Raw genomic sequence first — 19,088 nt, 5'->3', positions numbered from 1 at the left:
TGCACTAACCTGTCTCATGTGTATAGCTTCTTGAACTTCACTGTCTAGCTCTGTCAGTTCGGCAAGAGTGTTTTCCAGGTCAGCAGGTATCAGCTCCTTTGCTCTCATATATCTCTCTTTCTCTTTATTGCTCAGTGCATTCATTATTCTCAGGCTTGACTGCACTTCTTCCTGATATATCTGAACCTTGCGGATTTCTTCTTGGATGCTTTGCAGTGTGAGGTCCAAAGTTAATGTTCCATTAAGTTCTGTTTTCACCCATCTCAACCAGTCGAGTGAGCGGCGGATTTCTGTCTGGAAGTCTATGCTCTGTACAAGTCTGTTCTCACACTCCATCACAGTGTCACCAATGGCAGCATGCAAAGACTTTAGTTTCTCTTGCCAAGACTGCACTTGGTGATTTGCTGTCTCATATGCAGATGAGTCAAGCTGAGGAGAAAGAGCTTCTAGATGTTCAGTTATTCGCTTCAGAAGACTGCCCGAGTCTTGCAAGCTGCCCACCAAAGAATGGTATATTTTCAACTTTTCTTCTATTGGGAGTGTTTCTTCATTTATCTTAATCTGCTCCTCCTTCACTGCATCTAGTTGTGCCTCAAACTGCATACACATTTTCTCATGCTCCTGAAATGCTTCTATTGTGTCTTCCAACAGGTTGATTTTCTGTTCTGTTTGCCTCTTCAACTTGTGATATAGTGTGACAAGTCTTAACATCTCATCTGGTTGCCATGGCTGGCCAGTGCTTCGAAAGGCCTCCTTCTTCTGGTTTAGTTCATCCACTGCTGCACCAAGGCTCACCACTTCACCTAAGAGATCTCTGTAGGCCTGCTGGAGTGACACAGCTTCTTTGGCTAAAACAGCAGCTAGAGCTTTGTCCATGCTGATAAATTGATCTTCTAGCTCAGTTAGAGCTTTACTTGTCAACTCAATCAAAGAGGCATACTCTTTTCTGGCACAAATTGCTTCCTGTACCTTATATAATTTTTCTTTTGCCAGCGCAGTGACAACATTGAATTGTTGAGGGAGAATGTTAAGTTTTTCATCCAGATAAGAATGATCCACTTCATTAAGTGATGGTAGGATTTCTTGGCCATCTCTTTGTAGTGCAAGTAACAGGTTTTCATATTCTGGACACTGCTCAAGAATCTGTTGATATTTTGCCAACTGTGTGTATAGTTCAGAGTTACTATTCATTACATTGACTTCTGGGAATGTGACAATATCAGCTTGTTTTAGCCAATGGCAAGCTTTATCCAAGTCTTCTTTGAAATATTTCCTGGAAACTATATTTTTCTCCAGTTCTAATAATCTCTGGTTACACTTTTGTAAAACAGTGTCATATACATTCTGTAGTTCTTGCAATTTATCTAACACTTCACTCTTTTCTTGTTCCGTTGCTTCTTTCATTAAATCCCTTCCTTGAGCCCACAACCCCATCACTTCACTTTGATAGGCCTTCAGGTTAGCCTGGGCATTCTTACAAGTCCTGATCTGTTTATTCACGTCTTCTGGCAACAGACAAATGTGTTCTGGAAATGTCACCTTCTTCTCATGCTGGTGAATTTGGTTTGTAGCCTGAAAGAGTGCCATAAGAAACTGGGTTTTTTCAGACAGTGCTTTATTCAGATGCTTTCTCCTCTGGCCAACCAGATCACTGAGACAATCTATGTGGTGCTGTGCTTCAGAAAGTGCTTTCTGCAGCTCCTGCCTTTCATTCAGCCCTAGGTTGGTCATCACTCTGTCAGCATCCTTCACAAGCATCTTCAGAACAAGCTGTTTGGCTTCAAGCTCACTGCAAATGGTAAGATGATCCATGAGAAGACTCTGAGCCAAATCTGGAGGAGGGCTCTGTTTAAGTGCCTCTAAGATACTAGGTTGCTGCTCCTCTGCCCATTCCATTAGTTCCTGAAATTTGGAATGCACCAAACTCAGCTCTTCTAAGGTTGAAACTGAAACCTGAATTTTTCTTTTGACAAGGTCTTCCAGCTGAGTCCAGCGTTGCTCAAAATGACCAAATTGCTCCTTTACTAATTCTTTGTCATCGAGATTCAGATGTTCTATCATCTTCTGTTTCTGGTCTTTCAAATCTTCCAGAGCAAATCTCCTTTCCTGTAGTGCCAGTGCCAATTTTTGCAAAGCTTCAAGGTGCGCATTTGTACTTTCAGCATCAGATCTGTTATCAAAATGGATAGGACAGAAATTAATTGTTAGATGATACCTCAGGACAGACTTTTAAAAGATGTCAGGATGACTTATAAGCCCACTATATACTGGACTTGATATGATATAAATACCCACAGTTTTCAGATTATTTTGAAGGTAGCAGTCTTAAATATTAATGTAAAAGTTAAATATTTTTATTGCTCTCCCTTTCATCTACAATGTGGTCATCAGGCTGACTGTACAAATTAACATGAATACTAGAGTATACTGATTATACCGCACATAAGACCAAGTACTGAGGTTGAAGTGAATCTTGCTCCAACAAGTACTTGCCTTAAAGACAAATGCTGAAAATCTGTCTTCCCACTCTTTATTTCAATACAAGTAATTATCCTAAAATTAATAAGGGACCTCTGCTTTTAATTTAGCATGGAAAAATGGACTTTTAATGGGTAGAACTAAAAGACACTCTGTAAACAGCTCTTTCAGCTTATATGCACTAAGTCAGCTTTGTGCGTGCTACACCTTTCTTACCTAGCCACATTGTCCCACTCTTTTGTGAATTCTTCCAAGAAAACTTCAACTACGTTCATATGATCATGGTAATCCCCTGTCCTCTGCAGATCCTCCTCCCTCTGTAAGAGCAAACTGTGTGCCTGAAGGCATAGATCAAACCATTGGTTGCTTAGCTCTCCTGTTTCCTTGTGTTCAGGTGATTCCTGTCCTTGAGTTAGTTTGTTCATCTTCTCAGTCACAGAGGTAAGAGCTGACTGCTTAGACTGCAACTTCTGACTGAATTCCTGAAAGAAATACAAGTCAAAATCAGTATGTTGGTACCTACTAAAAATGGTAAGATGGAATTCAAATAAAAACTCTCAAGTAAATTGTGTAAGCACTAATTATCTGCTTATGCAAATGCTGTGCAGATGTAAATTGGAAGAAGTGCCTCTTCCCTTCTTGTAAACTTTCTTCTCTTCTTCTCAGGTCAGGACAGGTTGGTTATAGATGTGAAAGCAAACCAGAGCAGTTTCCAAGTACCAGTGATTAACAGAAAGCACGATCAAGTCACACATTGTTCTCCAGGCCTCTAGACTAGCGCAGCTCCCATGTTATGCTAAAATATCCAAGACAGTCCGGGTCTCATGACAATTCATTTTGCTAGCACTATTTCTAGATTTTTTCTTTACCTTTTCATTAGACTAAAAATAGGAAGCAGAGTCTATGAGTCAGTGAGCCTCCATATCCATACTTTGTTTTATTCCTATTTCTATAATAGCGACAATTATCACTGTTATTATTGAAACAAAGCTAATGATTATGTATGTATGTATGATTGCTACTTGAGTTAATAAATGCTAGTAAATAAAATGTCCCTCTTACTGTAAGCGAAGACAAGGTTCGTGACCACCTGAGGAACCCGAACGTTACATAACCTATGGGACCTGACGAGATGCATCCCAGAGTCCTAATGGACTTTGCTGATGTAGTTGCCAAGCCATTCTCCATGATATGTTAAAAAGTCATGGCAGTCAGGTGAAGTCCCTGGTAACTGGAAGAAGGGAAACATCACACCCATTTTTAAGAAAGATAGAAAGGAGACCCTGGGAACTACCGATCTGTCAGCCTCACCTCTGTGCCTAGGAAAATCATGGAACAGATCCTCCTAGAAGCTCTGATAAGGCACATGGAGGACAGGGAGGTGATTTGAGACAGCCAGCATGGCTTTACTAGGGGCAAGTCCTACCTGACCAACCTAGTGACTTTCTACAATGGGGTAACTGCATCAGTGGACAAGGGAAAAGCAAAGGATGTCATCTATCTGGATTTCTGCAAGGCCTTTGACATGGTCCCCCAAAACATCTTTCTCTCTGTTGGAAAGATACAGATTTGACGGGTGGACCATTCAGCGGATAAGGAATTGGTTGGACGGTAGCTTCCAGAAGGTAGCGGTCAATGGCTCAACATTCAGATGGAGATGAGTGACAAGTGGTGTCCTTCAGGGGTCCATACTGGGATGAGTGCTGTTTAGTATCTTCATCAATGACATAAGACAGTGAGATCAAGGGAACCTTCCACAAGTCTGCAGATGATACTAAGCTAAGTGGTGCAGTTAACATGCCAAAAGGATGATATGTCATCCAAAGGAACCTAGACAAACTGAAGAGGTGGGCCCATGTGAACCTCACAAGGTTCAACAAGGCCAAGTGCAAAGTCCTGCACCCGGGTAGTGGTAAACACTATTATTAGTACAGGCTGGGGATGATGTGATAGAAAGCAGCCCTGCGGAAAAGGATTCGCGGGTACTGGTGGACATGAGCCAACAATGCATGTTCACAGTCCAGGCAGCCAATCGCATCCTGGGCTGCATCAAAAGAAGTGTGTCCAGCAGATCAAGGGAGGCGATTCTGCCCCTCCACTCTGCTCTAGTGAGACCTCACCTGGAGTACTGTGTCCAGCTCTGGAGCCCTCAATACAAGAAGGACATGAAATTGTTGGGGCAGGTCCAGAGAAAGGCCACAAAAATATTATCAGAGGACTGAAGCACCTCTCCTATGAGGACAGGCTGAGAGAGCTGGGATTGTTCAGCCTGGAGAAGAGAAGGCTGCAGGGAGACCTTATGGTGGCCTTCTGAGGCCATAAGGAGGCCTACAAGAAAGACGAGGAGGGATAGTTTACAAGGTTATGTAGCAATAGGACAAGGGGTAATGTTTTTAAACTAGAGCAGGGTAGATTTAGATTAGATATTGGGAAGACGTTCTTCATTATGAGGGTGGTGAAACAATGGAACAGGTTGCCCAGTGAGGCAGTAGAGGCCCCATCCCTGGAGACATTCAAGGCCAGGCTTGATGGGGCTCTGAGCAACCTGATCTAGTTAAAGATGTCCCTGCTCGCTGCAGGGGGGCTGGACTAGATGACCTTTAAAGGTCCCTTCCAACCCAACACATTCTGTGATTCTAAGAGAGTCCATCTGCACACACACATTTCTTACTGAATAAGAAGTCACAGAAAACCCCATAAAAATACACAAAATTCCACCAATTAAAGCTAACCAAATACTTTTCAGCAGTTACACACTGCCTAGGTAATTGTGTAAATACAATCTTTTCCCAAATTCTAGTTCCAGTAATTGTGACTAAACAACCATGCCCATCTCCAGCACCTTGCTGAGATGATGCGTTTTCACTGAAGGCTGGTAGGGGTTCTGGAGAAAAGATGCTATTTCCCAGCTCTGCCTCATTCCTCTTTGTGACCATTTCAAATGGAGCTAGGCATCTTCAATTACCAGGGCAAAGTCAAGGAATAAGTACAGATTATGCCACATCTGACAGTACAGCAGGTTCTTGCCTTATATAATAATGCAAAGTTCCTGACTGAACTAGTGAAGAAATACAGACTCCTGCTTCTTCCTGGACTCCAATGATAGCTAGTGTAACAGCTTTCAGTCCACATTGTGCTGAGGTATTTTCAAGGGCTATGACTTTGTTCAAACACTTGTGCAGAACGGATATGAGGAGGAAGTGCTGTCTACTTTTCACCTAACTCCTGACACCTAATTCCTGAGAAAAAGAATACAAGAAAAGTCTAGACCAAAAATGCAAAACCCAAGCATTTCATCATTTATCAAAGAAATAATCTGTTTTCCTGTTTCTTCTTGTTACTATTCTGATGTGATATGTGCAGAATGGCAATAAAAGTCTCTCATCTGTAAATGAATGAGTGAAGTTCTGAAGGCATTTGTCTCACTATTTAGGGTAAATTAAATTGGATTTCTATATCTATTTCTCCAGTGGTTTTCAGAGTCCAGCAACATCGAATAGTTTCCTAGACTAATTTTGAAATAGATCTAAATAATTTAGAAGTATTGGAATCAAATAACTTAGTAAGCACAAATTGCAGATTTTGTCTTCAGGTCCACTGTAATCACCAATCAGCCTATTAAGAGTGAAGGCAAATCAGAACAGTACGTTGAAAACTGTCTTCTGTTAAAAAAAACAAAGTCAAGAAAATACTAAAGTACAGAGTTCTGCTTTCTGTTTCACCCTGTAGCATCAACAAGGAAACCGTCTTTCATGTGTCTTCTCTGCTCTTGCTTAGAACATGTTAACAATTCTATGCAATACGTGGATGTAACATGAATTATTGTATCAGCCACTGGATGAACTTCTTCCTTACCTTCTGCTCTTAACTCAAAAACTCCTTACCTTAACCTGGAGTACCATATTCTGGGCAATGTTTAGCTCCAACTCTGCCCGTCTCCTTTTCAAATTCTGTAATTGTTGATCTGCATCCTGGAAATATATCCAGAGCTCAGCTTTCATTTGTTTGATCTCTTCCCACCCTTGAGCCAAATACTGAGAGTACATTATCTGTTGCTCAATCTAGAAGAAAAGAAGCAGTGTAGGAATGCTTTAATGTAGCTATTTTTGGAGAAGGGAGGATGAATACCATTATTACTCTCAGTACAATACTGTACAAACAGCAAATTTCTTCACTAGCTTCTGAAGGGGCTAGTATTAGCCACACAAAGGCTCTTAAAAAATGTTAAACCTGTTAAGATATAAAAAGCAAATTTATCAAAGAAAGCTGTGGGAAAAAAAATCTTACCATTCACCCTTGAGAGAAGCAAGTATGTCTATAAGTGTGTATTTCAAAGTGTTCTCAGTCTTCTCTTAAAGCTTAAATTAACTGTATGATTAGTCTATTGCATGGCAAGAATACTGCTCGACTGTGCCCTCCATGTCTTCATAATGATATTAAAAAAAAAAAAAGCTTAAACTAAAAACTTGCCTTTAATTCGCTTAGCCCAATTATCTTGCCTATATGCCTTTTATAAAATGCCAATAAGAAGAATGCTTACCGGACCTGAGCCCATCAGTGACCTTAAACCAATAGTCACACAGCTTCTTGTGCTCCAAATACAGGAGTAGGGCGCCTTTAAGGTTTAGACACTCAGCCAGCTTAACATATCACAGCACTGTACCATCTGTGATTGCTTAAAAATGTTTCACTGCTTTATACATGAAAGGAGAATCTTATTCTCATGTTTGGGATGCTTTTTAGATGGTCAATATTTGGACTGCCTTTTTTATGGATTATTTGGATTTTTAGAATTTGCTTCTCTGGTATAGAATGCTGTTACTGTATATATTAGTTTTTTACTCTTGGTATAAGTAGTTTCAAAACAAGTTTGGCTGCATGTGAAATGAAATTTTTCATGGTTACAAAACCAGGAATGCTCATAATGTTTCTTTTCAAATAACATATGTTCACATTCCAAAACCAAGCATTAAGTTACTTTAGAAATTAAAACTGAGGTATACTTTTATAAATTCATATGCTGAAATAGATGGACTCCGATTTATGAATTGAACCATCATAATTTTTTATCATGATTATAATTAATATATTAGTATACCCTAATAAAAACATCAGTCTAGTGATGAATAAATATATATAATAACACTAAAATATGTTGAAGCTTCCATAAAATACAAAGACGAATAGATGTAATTGTGTTTTATGAAAACAAATAATTTGGATCTGATTTTATTCCACAGAATGTTATTTGTGCGGCTTTAGACCAACATCTTGTAACATTGCCCAAGTACCTTTAGCAACATACCAGGATGGCAATCTGTGGATTTAATTAAAAAAAAAAGAAGAAAAAAAAGCAGAAAAAGAAAGATAAAACTATTTCTAAAAGAAATACTTTAGATGAAAGTAAGAAGACATTTCTTTAAACCATTACCCAATATGACCTTTTTAAGAGAGGACAGATCAAGGCAGTTAAAGCTCTAAATAGGATTAAAAGTAGGTTGTTGCTGTTATCTTGTACCGTTTGTTTTGTTTGTTGAATATCTGTTGCTGTACTCTTCACTGTGGCATCTGACAGATCACACATGGAGCACAGAAGATCCAAGTATGTATTGGCCTGCTCCTGCAGAGCCCGGAAATATTTTACCTGAAGGAAGACAATCCTCAAATAAACTCTGAGACTGTGGAAATAATCTCTTATTTCATTGTAATTATGCATTTTAGTATTTTCACTTAAGCTTATTATTTCCAGAAAGATGAAATGCAGACATACACTATTTTATTAGGTAAGGCTGCTGTATCACAATTATGGGAAACAGTCTTTATGATCTTCCAATTATCAAAACACTTAGTGATATATGCATTACCTAGCTAATTTCTTTATAAATAAGTATCTATGATTGCCAAGAACAGACAATATGACGTTGTTGAGGGTTCTTGCTCTCGACATTGCCCTCAGGAGCACCCCTCTCCTTGTTAATAGTTTCCTCATCCCCAAATAAAATTATGATATTAGTGTTGACAAGCAGAGCAATAACATACCTCCTAGATTCCCAGAGAGGAGGGGTGAGACACCACCTAATCAACAGGACTAGTGGTGGGTCCTTGAAGGCAAAAAGTTGAACCGAACAACAGTGTGCCCTTGTGGCAACCCCGAATTACCTTATTAGCAAGAATGCATACAGGAAGCTGTGGAAAGCAATTATTCTCCTGTACGTACACTTATCAGGCTGTACCTGGTGAATCTGACCCAGTTTCCCTCTTCCTTCATAGAACAGATATTGGTAAACTGGTGCAAGTCCAGCAAAGGGCTGGGGGAAAGAGGGCTGTAGTACGTGGCATTTGTGTAGGTCTGAAGGACATGGGTTTGTTCAGTCTGGTGAAAAGTTGCTAACTGTGGTCTGCCATTACTTAAAATGGTAGAGGTCAGGTGTGGCCAGTACTGAGAAGACAGAGCCAAACTCTTTGCCAAGATGAGCCAAAAAAAGACAAGATGGAAAAGTGACAAGCTGCAATGAGGAAATTCTTCCTAGATATGAGTGAAACTATATTTCACACTGAGAACAGTTAAGCACAGGAATAGTACTCAAGTTCCTCAGGGATGGTCAGGGCTCTCAGTGCACCAAAGGGCTCTGCAATCTATTTTCAACTCTACTTGGGGTTTGACTGCTCGTGCCCAGGACCAGCCCTGACTCGGCCCAGATGGGATCTGAGCAATGGAAAAGTATTCAGAAGTCTTCTCCTTTGCTTGAGAGATGCATGTAAGCTAAGGTCCTCACCCACCTATGGACCTCACCTGAGCTACACTATAGGTGCATCCAGGCTGATCCTCCTGGCTTTGTCTTGCTGCCCAGACCTCCTGCCTTCACCTGGGACTGGCCTCATCACTACAGATTTGCCTGGTGATCACCAGATGGTGGCTGACACCAGGGGAACTCTGCTCTCCTCACCCGTGTGCTGCAGGTCTGCGTATCACTGAGAAGATGCTACCCTGCTGGCCCTACTGTCACTCTCTGCTGCCCTTGGCCCCACTGTCATCCCCCAGCTCCCCCTACCCTTGCAGATCTGCCATCTGTAGTATTTCGAGGTCTCTATTAAGCCACATGCTGGATGAGACAGCCCTGAATTCCAGCATTTTTAGTATCACACAGTTTAATTGGAAAACAAGGTACAAATCCTATGTAAAACACACTGAGTTACTAAGAATAACCAAGAAGCAAAAAAAGCATTCTTAATGGCTAACATGAGCTAGAGGCAGTTCTATGCTCTTAGGCTGAAAAATAGATTTAATTGCCTGTTAAGAGACTCTGTGTCCATGGTACTGTGAGAAGAGGTCTCATATAAGAATGTTAGTAGACAGATGAGCAATTGGACAAGCAGAAAAACATCACCTCTCTGCTAAACACATCTATGGAGTATCTGGGATAGTTTATCTTATTAGCCAACTTTTTATTTGGGTAACTTATTTCTAAGCATTAATCAGAGCTAGCAAAAGCCCTGTGTGATTTTTCAGCTACTGTTATTTTTCACTCAAAGTATTCAATTTGGAGCTGGGAATAAACAATGAAGCTACACAGCCCTCTAAGAAGGTCAGATAAAGCATCTAATGTCTATTAATATAAAGCTCTTACTTGAACTCTCCTTAATTAGAATAACTGAGCATTTTCAAGTGCTGAATTTTTACCTGTTTAACTGCATCTGCCAGGCTGAAAGGTGGGCAGGTAGTTGGCTTTAGCTCTGACTGCACTGTAGACAGCCAAGCCTGGCACTGTTGTAGGGTATCCTGGTGATTAACATGCTTCTGGAGTGCATGTTCCAGACTCTGGTACACCTTTAAAATAAAAATTTTGTAATGTCATCACATTTTCAAACACCTATTGACTCACTTCTCCCACCTTGAAAACTGCAGATAAAACAGAATTATTAAGACTGTGGCTGTTTTAGCCCTTGTACATAAAAGTACCAAGGGATGAAAGCTCCTTCAGCTCTCACTGCTAATTTGTGGAGAAAATTGACAATATCTAAGGTATGGCTTCTGGACAAAAAAAAAGAAGACTAAGAACATTGTCTCTTATTTCTGTATTCTTGTTTTGCTATCAATCTAGAATGCAGTTTTAACTACCTCTAAAAATCTTACTGACCACGAAGTCTACTTTTGTGGGGTTTGTTTTGTTCTTCTGGATTTTTGTTTGTTTGTTTTTGGCATTGTTTTTTTGGGGGGTGGTTTACTTGTTGTTGTTTTCTGTTTGGCTGGGTTCATTTAAGATTATGCTGCCTTAATCTCCTAATTGGATTAACAAAATGACCCAGCTAGCCCTTCTTAACTCCATATTCTGTTTTTACTAAGACAGAGAGTACTTCCTAGCACATAATTAGAACCCATTATGTATGCATGCATGTGAACTACTGACACTAAGAGTGCAATGTACTCCCTAGTTTTTGAAGTAGGAATTGTTCTAATTTCTCCAGCTGCTCAGAAGCTAGTATAACATGAAGGTAGCACGGGTGTGGAGAGATTAAGGGAAGAACTGATAGGCAGCTAGTTTTGCCAGTTGCAAGGTAACATTTATATCACAAGAAACTGTACTGTACTACCAACTGTAGCATGGTAATGATGAAGTACTACATTAGTAATCTGTAGGCTCAATTTAAACTGAAACAGTAAAAAGTTTTCCACTAGTTAAAGAAACAATAATGTGTGTTATTCTTAAATGGCATAAAAACATTTTTGAAACAAGACTTACTCTTTGGGCTGTACTACATATGGCAGAATAGCTGTCCTTTGTCCCCTGAAGATGGCTTTGTATATTTTGCTTAAATTTTGCTTGAAGATGTTCTGTGCATTGATTAATCAAGTAATCGCCTTTATTCTTAAGCTTGTCCAAACGATCTTCAAATCCTGCAATTTCTTCCATGATAGCCTAAAAAACAGATAAAACACTTTTGGAGAAATAATTTAAACTTAAAACATGTTCTGCATCACAGCTTTTTAAATAAGCTTTTTGTATTTTTTTTAAACACAATTTGTCTTCAGATTTGGAAAAAAGGTCTCAGACACCATGCGCTGTTACAGGCAAGCTGTTAAGAGTGTATACTCATTGTAAAATCATTGTCAGAAGCCTGTACATAGATGTAGAAAAATTCTGCTCTACTAGACTAAGGAAGTGTACTGAACATCAAACCCACCTTGTGGTTAGCTAGATGCTGAGTGATTATTTCAAGACTGTTAGTCTCCATGAGGTCAGGGCTGACCAGCCTGCTGGACATATGTAACAACCACTTCTCCCCTTCTTGCAGATCACTATTGTAATCCTCATGTTCTTTCACTCTCACCTCTAAGGTTTCCACGTATGCCTGCAGGTCCACAGTAACCAAAATTAAATATTCAGGTAACTACTATAATAATAATAATTTAAAAAAACCCCAACAAAACAAAAACCATGAGGAGCTTGAAAGCATAGTAAGAGAGCTATCCTCTAAATCTATAATCCTGCGAGGGACTCTTGCATGATTTGACTGTTAAGGAAGACATCAAAGGGATTACTTGTGTGAATAAACTCTGTGGTACTAAGCAGTATTTTCACTCCAGATAAAATACTATACTTTGAAGACTGAGGAAAACACTGAGGATCTCCTTACTTTAAGAAAACGAACACTGTCAACTTGACATTAAGTTCACTTAGAAACAGTTATTACATGCTCTTTGAGTGACTGCACATGACATAACAAATGTTGCGGTTGGCTCCCTGCTGCTTACAGCCTTTGCGCGTACATACTGCTTGTGATTGTGGTAGGCAAATTAAGAATGTACGCATTAAGTTAAAATGCAGTTACTCTTTTTAAGAAAGATTTTTCAAAAGCCTCTCTACATTTAAGTCATCAACATTGCATCTGATGCAACAGGCATCAGTTTCGTGGTACAGATCAGAAGAATGTCTGTAAATTAAAAATCAATTGTGAAAAAAATAAAATCATCTGCTATTAGTAGATGGATAGGCAATTAAAGGTACTTAGGTCAAACATAAGTTCTACCATGGTTTGCACAGCTTATCCTTGTTAAGAGTATAACCTATTAAAACCTTTAGGAATAATCATACTTTAGGACTTATTTAGAAGCATTAGATCTTTTGAAGTACTACATGCATGCAGACTAATGAATCCATGTTAATTAATAAAGCCCTTGCTGAATTAAATTATATCCATCTTGCAGTTCATCCCTCCCCCCAAAAAAACCTCCATGAAAATAAAACTCCAAAAAACAACCAAACAAAAAAAGCCAACAAAACCTAACTGTCTCTGTGTGACATGACAGCATGAAACAAACAGTCAGCTCCTTAAAAAGGGGGAAAAACATGGAAGATTGAAAGAACCTACAGTTTTCTTCCTGACTTTTTACCTTTGTTGTGCTGCAGAGCTCCTGGTAACTGCTCTGAAGGTCTTGAATGTTGTTCTTTAGAGTCACATCATTCACCAGATCAAAAAGTGCTTCTCCCTTTTCAGTCACTGATTTTATTGAAGGCTCATGGGACAGAACAGTCTGCTGTATGGACTACAATGCAAGCAAGAATTACAATATATATGTATTGAACACTACAGAGCTATTTTACTAACTTCCCTTTGATGTGAAGCACAGCCTTCTATCATGGTATGAATCATCCTTTCCAGATAAGAAGAGCTTTGCTACCAGTACAAGACTGTTTCTCAGCCATGACCTGATACAACAACTTTGCAACCATCTAAAAGCAATTGCTCCTTTTGTGAGCAGATAGCAGCACAGCTGATGATCTGGAGCTGGTGAAGGAACAGGAGTTAATACGTGTGAAGGGGCAAATGCTAGGGATAAAACTTGCTCAGAGGAACAGATTCTCCAAATAGGTGGGAAAGTATCACCAAAGCCATCCCCTTAATGAGATAGCAAGCAGAGGAGTGCACAACACTGTACTCTCAAGAGTATGCAATCTGATCTGGCACAATGTCACTGTGTCACTGGCATGGCAGCATCTATCAAGTGACAGTAAATACTATCTCCCCAGCGCACACAGCTATGATGTATGACTTCTGAGTATTGAAGCTGGTGGAAGGTAATGGGCAGTTTCAGAGAGAAAGCCTTGAAGCCATGCAGGTACTGCTCAGCAATAGCCAAAACATTGGTTTGTTAGCAACACTGTTTTACCCGCACATATAAAGCACAGCACTATATGGACTGCTATGAGGAGAGTTAGCTCCATCCTAGCCAGACACAGCACACATCTTAAGAAACAACTCTAATCCTTGAGTATTTTACAAAAAATATCATTAAAAGAAGTAATGGAGTTTGTTGTCATTTTTTCTACTTATTGTTATGACTGGAAAAAACAAACCCACTTCATTAAAATCCTAACTAAAACCAGAAGGCCACAGCAGCAGTCTTAGATGTCAGTTGAGCTGGGACATCCAGCTTTAACCAGAAAGCTGATTAAGCCTATGTAAACAGAGGCGATGTATACAACAAAGAAAGACCAACTCATTCCCATCCTTGCTTAAACAGCAGTTAACCCTGCTGGTATCAGTGGAATCACTCATATGTTTCTCATAGAAAAATCTGCTCCATAACAGGAAATTTTCAGATGTGGAAGCCCTAAGACATTCACAATTCAAATCCAGGTGCTCACTCTGTGTTTGTAGATGCAGGTATTGTGCATCATTTCACTTTGATGCTGATCTGGATATGCAGAACAGATACCGCATACATCTATTGAGGAAACTTGAACAGACACCTTGATCAGAGGACATATTTTGAGTCACTAGATCAAAATCAATTCAGTAATACAATGATATAACCCTTTTTCACCTTGTATTTGGACAACTGGGCCTTCTTCTCATAGAGTTCACTCTTTGGCTCCACTGGAACATGTAACATGGCTTGGTACTCTGTAAGCCACTGAGTCTGTGTCTTGTACTTGTCCGAGAACTCCTTTGCCAACTGAAGACACTTCTCTGAAGTCATGTGCTCTTTCCTGATGGAGCCAGCCAGCTCTTCAAGCTGTTCCACATGATCTCCAATCTCTTTTCTTAATTCATCAACTTCATTTTCTTCCATGTACTTTATAGCTCGCTGCCCCTTCTCACGGGCAGATTTCAGTAAACTGTGGCCTATGTCCATATCACTCAATAGCAGCTGTGGAGGAAGGGTTGATTAACAGAAAACATATGCAAACTGTTGCCTTTTTGAAAATCATTATTCACTCTAGTTCTGTTATTAGTGAGAGGCTAACTAATTGTTTTTTTAAATTTTCCTAAGGACACAGAAGGAATTGTTACAGAAATTGAATGGAATTTTCATCACAAAATTGACTGGAGTTAAGGTGTGGTAAACCGGAAGGAAGCAGAGAAAGCAGATAGTTCTCTTCTGCTCTGGACTTGTGAAGATTAACACAGAAACTAAGGACTATCAGGAGAGGATCCGTACTCCAAGATCTGCTGCAAGAGATGACAGTTTCCCTTAGCATATTAAGTTTAAGCTACAGGACATATGAAAAACTCATCTACAACTCTAATATAAATTTACTACGGAGTTATTTCAATGAGGACAAATAGGAAGTATTTCTTGCCACAGTGCATACTGGTATAAAATATGCATGACAGGATGCCTCGTAATGGGAATCTGTGTTAAGTTTTAACCTAAAACAAAACACATATCAACATGCCTTATGGAACGACAGGATTATATTATTCAACACCATTCATAACCTCAACAACCAAACTGTGATCTAATGTGTGTATGACATGAGAACAGAAAGTATTGTACTGTGCGTTCTTTATCCTGTTAGCTTCTCTGGGCAACATGAAGCCAGAATTTTGAGCAGCTAAAATGCTTTTTAAAATATAGCATCTTTTTAGTGACCAGAAACATAAATTGCATTCAGGAATGCTGTACCTCTAGTTTCTGCACTTTTTTCTCCATTGCTGTTTTATCAACCACATCAAACTTGGTGATCACATTTCCGAAGTTCTTGTTAGTAGCTCCATACCAATCTGTGTAAGCACTAAAAGCCAATTCTGACTCCTCCATACAGCGTATTTCTTCTTCCAGAAACTTTATTTGCTCCTTCAAACAAATATGTAGGGTAGGGGGAGGAAACAAGAACCACCAAGATGTTTATCATTGCTATTGGCTAAAGATATCAATAAATCGCTACTTATTAATAAAACCTGATATGCTAAGATTAAACATAGAAGCTATGAGTTCTTTCCTATTTAGTGGATAATTCTCACTGGGGCCTTGTCAGTGTGTACATACAGCAATCACTAAGATTAAAACTGAGTTAACAGTAAACATTGAAAAGGTACTTATATTTTGAAATTTGAATTGTGACTTGTGACTATGAGACACTTACTACTTAAAGTGACCTGAAGACTGTACCCTATCAATTCAAATTTTCCTTGTACCTATGTGTTTCAGTGATAACCTGAAAACATTTCTCTAGAGGTTGTTTGGTATTCTAACATACTGAATTCAGAATTTCTCTTCTGAAACTGCAAAAAAAAAAAAAAAGACAGTAATAATATCTGATTAATACTGTATATTTTTGAAAGAGCATTATCCCTATTAGTTCTCTAATACAGTTAAGTTCAGTGAAATCTACATATATATATGTGAATATTATATTACTGAGTCTACAGTAATGAACAAACTCTGGTAAGAGTCTAAATAGCAAAGTTTGTTTATACTTGTGTCTTAATTTTCATTACTTACCAAGACTTGAAGAAGAAGATTTTGGTAGCGAGATGTGAGCTGCGTAGCCTGGCATCCCATTCTACTTGCAGTGAGACTTTCCTCTAGTATTTGCTGAGCCAACACCCCAACTTCCTCCACATCATCTTTGTAGATTGTAATTTCTTCATGCCACTTCTACAACAAATACATTATCCAGCTTATATGACTGATTCAACATCTTAAACACAATGGTAATGTATTTGCAACTAAGTCAGGTAATCATTGAAAAGGAAAACAAATACATGAATGTAAATATGCATTTACAAGAGGAAAATAAACCAGAATCTGATGAAGGTTAATGAAACAAATATGCTAGAAGTTTTCCATACCATATACACTGCATTTCTTTACAATAGATTCAACTCTTCTTTGTTTGTTTTTCACCCACAAATAATAATAGAAATGCAACCTGGACTTCCTATAGAATTTGCCCAAAGTTTTAAAGGTGTCTGTAAAGCATAACCTTGGATCTCTTCAAATCAGCTTCCTGTGTTTATTCATAACCATGTCTTCTACTTGCAGTGACTAAAGGAGAATTACCACATCAGCACAGCAAAGACAATTGGTCACATTTTACTTGTTACATTAACCCTTTCCCACTCTAGGACCAATTCTCATCCTCAGTTATGCCTTCATGCACCACAAAGCATGTAATTCCAAATCTCCTCATGAGATTTCAACATTAGTATAGTCATACCTTTACCAGTACAATGGGAGGAACCTGGACCCAGAAGGCATGAAGTTCTCTTGGACCCATCATTCTAGGCATCACCTCTGAATTAACTGCGATGCTCCCTGTCATTTTCACAGCGCAACCAGGAACTGATGTGGCAACCTCACATGGTATTTTGTTTGAGGAATGCTTTAACTATATTCTTTACCTTCATTTGTTGAAGCTGCATCTCCTTTGTTGCTCTACCAGACTGCCTCCCAGTCCTGATAGCAACTTTTTTCTCCAGTTCTGTTAGCCAGTCATTAACCCTCTGAATTTTTTTCTCCATCAATCTCAATCTGCTCACAGTGGCATTTAATTGGCTTCTTGCTTCAGAAAGCCTGTGCTGATAAACTTGCCAATCCTGCCGTAAGGATTCCAGGGCTCGGTCTTCTATCTGAGGAATGCCCCAGGGAATCACCTCCTCTCTGGCATGGACAGCAGCATTCAATAATGCTTGCCCTTCTGCACAGTGGACTTGCAGCTCCTGTAAATACAGAGTTACAGATACACAGCCTACATTAACAGCTTGCTTTCACACATTGAAAATAAAGCCCTGGTTGTAATTAAGACAAAAGCAGTTACGTTATCTAGAAATTTCCTTTAGTTATCTGTGATTATATTCTATAACTGAATATCACTATTACTGACAAGCGAATTGGAGAAAATTATTGACAAAGCATACATTAAGTTCTTTCCCCTCCTGCTAAGTTTATCATCAGCTCTGAAATATCAGCTGCCTGAGCTGTCATGGGATGGATGTAATCCATTCAGTACAGCCTTAAATTCAAAGCTTCCCAGCTGTGGCAAGCAGACTGTAAGACTGATTCTAAAACTGAATCTGTATAAAAACAAGGAAAAAGGTGAAAACATAATTTTAAATATGTTTGAGACATCATTCCAGAATAATTTTTGATACACTCCCCTGGACATGTGTGGCATTTTCATGCTTATTAGAACTCGATTAGAAAGCATGAAGGGATTCAATCCTATTAGAAAATGTAACTAGGAAATTTCCTTAACAAAATACAGTTGTGTGTCTTCTTAGTTTGTATTTGGGATATATATTCAGATTTTCAGAATTAATCCAGATTTTTTAAAGTCAATTATAACAAGACACATATCCAGAGTCCCTGATCATGCAAAGACCTTCTCAGTATCCTGAATGAAGTAATAAATATTTCATAACTGAAGTACAGACCTTTTAATAATTCAATATAAGGTATGAAAGTATTTTAAGTCATCTTAAGATCATAACTGGGAAATTACCTAAGTACTAACGGTTCACCCTTTGCTATCACTTAAGTGTTTCAGTAATAGACTTCCCACCTCACCACACGAGCTAGCCTACATGACTGGAACTGCCTGAAAGAAGATGCATCTGCACTGTAAGCAATAAGAGATGAGAACCCAATGAAAAGACTACTTTTGATTCTATGAAACACAGCCAAAAAAAGACGTAGGCCAACACCTAAAACAAACTCAGTACTTGCAAGAAAGCATTAGTATGCCTGGAGATTTCATTCAAGGACTGACACTTCTTCCTGGAAATGAGTGACAATGTTTCCATTGACATTACTGAAATCACTTTTGAGCAGCAAAGTACCTATATGTATAATGTAACCCAAAGCTGTTTCTGACACAAAACAGAGATGCAATTTTTGTCTGGCAATTAATATTATTCTGTTATTTCACAAGTAGGACTTTTTATTATTATGTAGGGTGTCACACAAGATGTACCTGTAAGTCTCGGAGTGTTGCCTCCTGCTTCTGGGCATCACCATCAAGATGTAATAAACAGTCAAGTTTTTCCTGTTCCTTCTCCAGCCATGCTTCAAAGGCTTTCAGATTTCTTTGGTACGTTTCATGTAAGTTAAGCAATCCTTCAGCTTTTGATACTGCCTCCTGCTTGTTAAAATATTTACATTTATGTATATATACATCTTAGTGTATCATCAAACCAAGAAAACATAAAACTCAGACTTCCATCAAGGTGAAAAGTTTGTATCTGATGCTGTGCTTTCCTAGAATTCAAGAGTATTTGAATTCTGAGGATGGTCTGATCAGTTAAAAGGAAAGAGGGAGCAAATGTGGGGATACAGATACTTGCCCTGTAAGTTTCTTCCCACAGTAGTGGAAAGAGGG

The 19,088-nt window shown here is 38.9% G+C and overlaps 1 protein-coding gene across 1 annotated transcript in view; it reads right to left on the bottom strand.

Moving 5' to 3' along the window:
* LOC104538584 (nesprin-1-like) overlaps window positions 1–18,848 on the bottom strand; it is a gene marked incomplete at both ends in the record, with an annotated part of 75,430 nt that extends 56,582 nt beyond the window's left edge. Inside the window, 13 exon segments of the mRNA XM_010181837.1 lie at window positions 10–2,170; window positions 2,695–2,960; window positions 6,363–6,539; window positions 7,997–8,122; window positions 10,160–10,306; window positions 11,220–11,396; window positions 11,662–11,829; window positions 12,872–13,024; window positions 14,306–14,632; window positions 15,392–15,562; window positions 16,211–16,366; window positions 17,113–17,430; window positions 18,684–18,848. Of these exon segments, the coding sequence (XP_010180139.1) occupies window positions 10–2,170; window positions 2,695–2,960; window positions 6,363–6,539; window positions 7,997–8,122; window positions 10,160–10,306; window positions 11,220–11,396; window positions 11,662–11,829; window positions 12,872–13,024; window positions 14,306–14,632; window positions 15,392–15,562; window positions 16,211–16,366; window positions 17,113–17,430; window positions 18,684–18,848 (4,512 nt within the window).
* Between the last annotated feature and the right edge of the window lie 240 nt (window positions 18,849–19,088).

This window comes from Mesitornis unicolor, unplaced genomic scaffold (assembly GCF_000695765.1).
Source record: "Mesitornis unicolor isolate BGI_N332 unplaced genomic scaffold, ASM69576v1 scaffold14153, whole genome shotgun sequence".
Taxonomy (NCBI): domain Eukaryota; kingdom Metazoa; phylum Chordata; class Aves; order Mesitornithiformes; family Mesitornithidae; genus Mesitornis; species Mesitornis unicolor.
The sequence above is the reverse complement of the archived record's forward strand: the minus strand, read 5'-3'. Positions and strand labels throughout refer to the sequence as shown.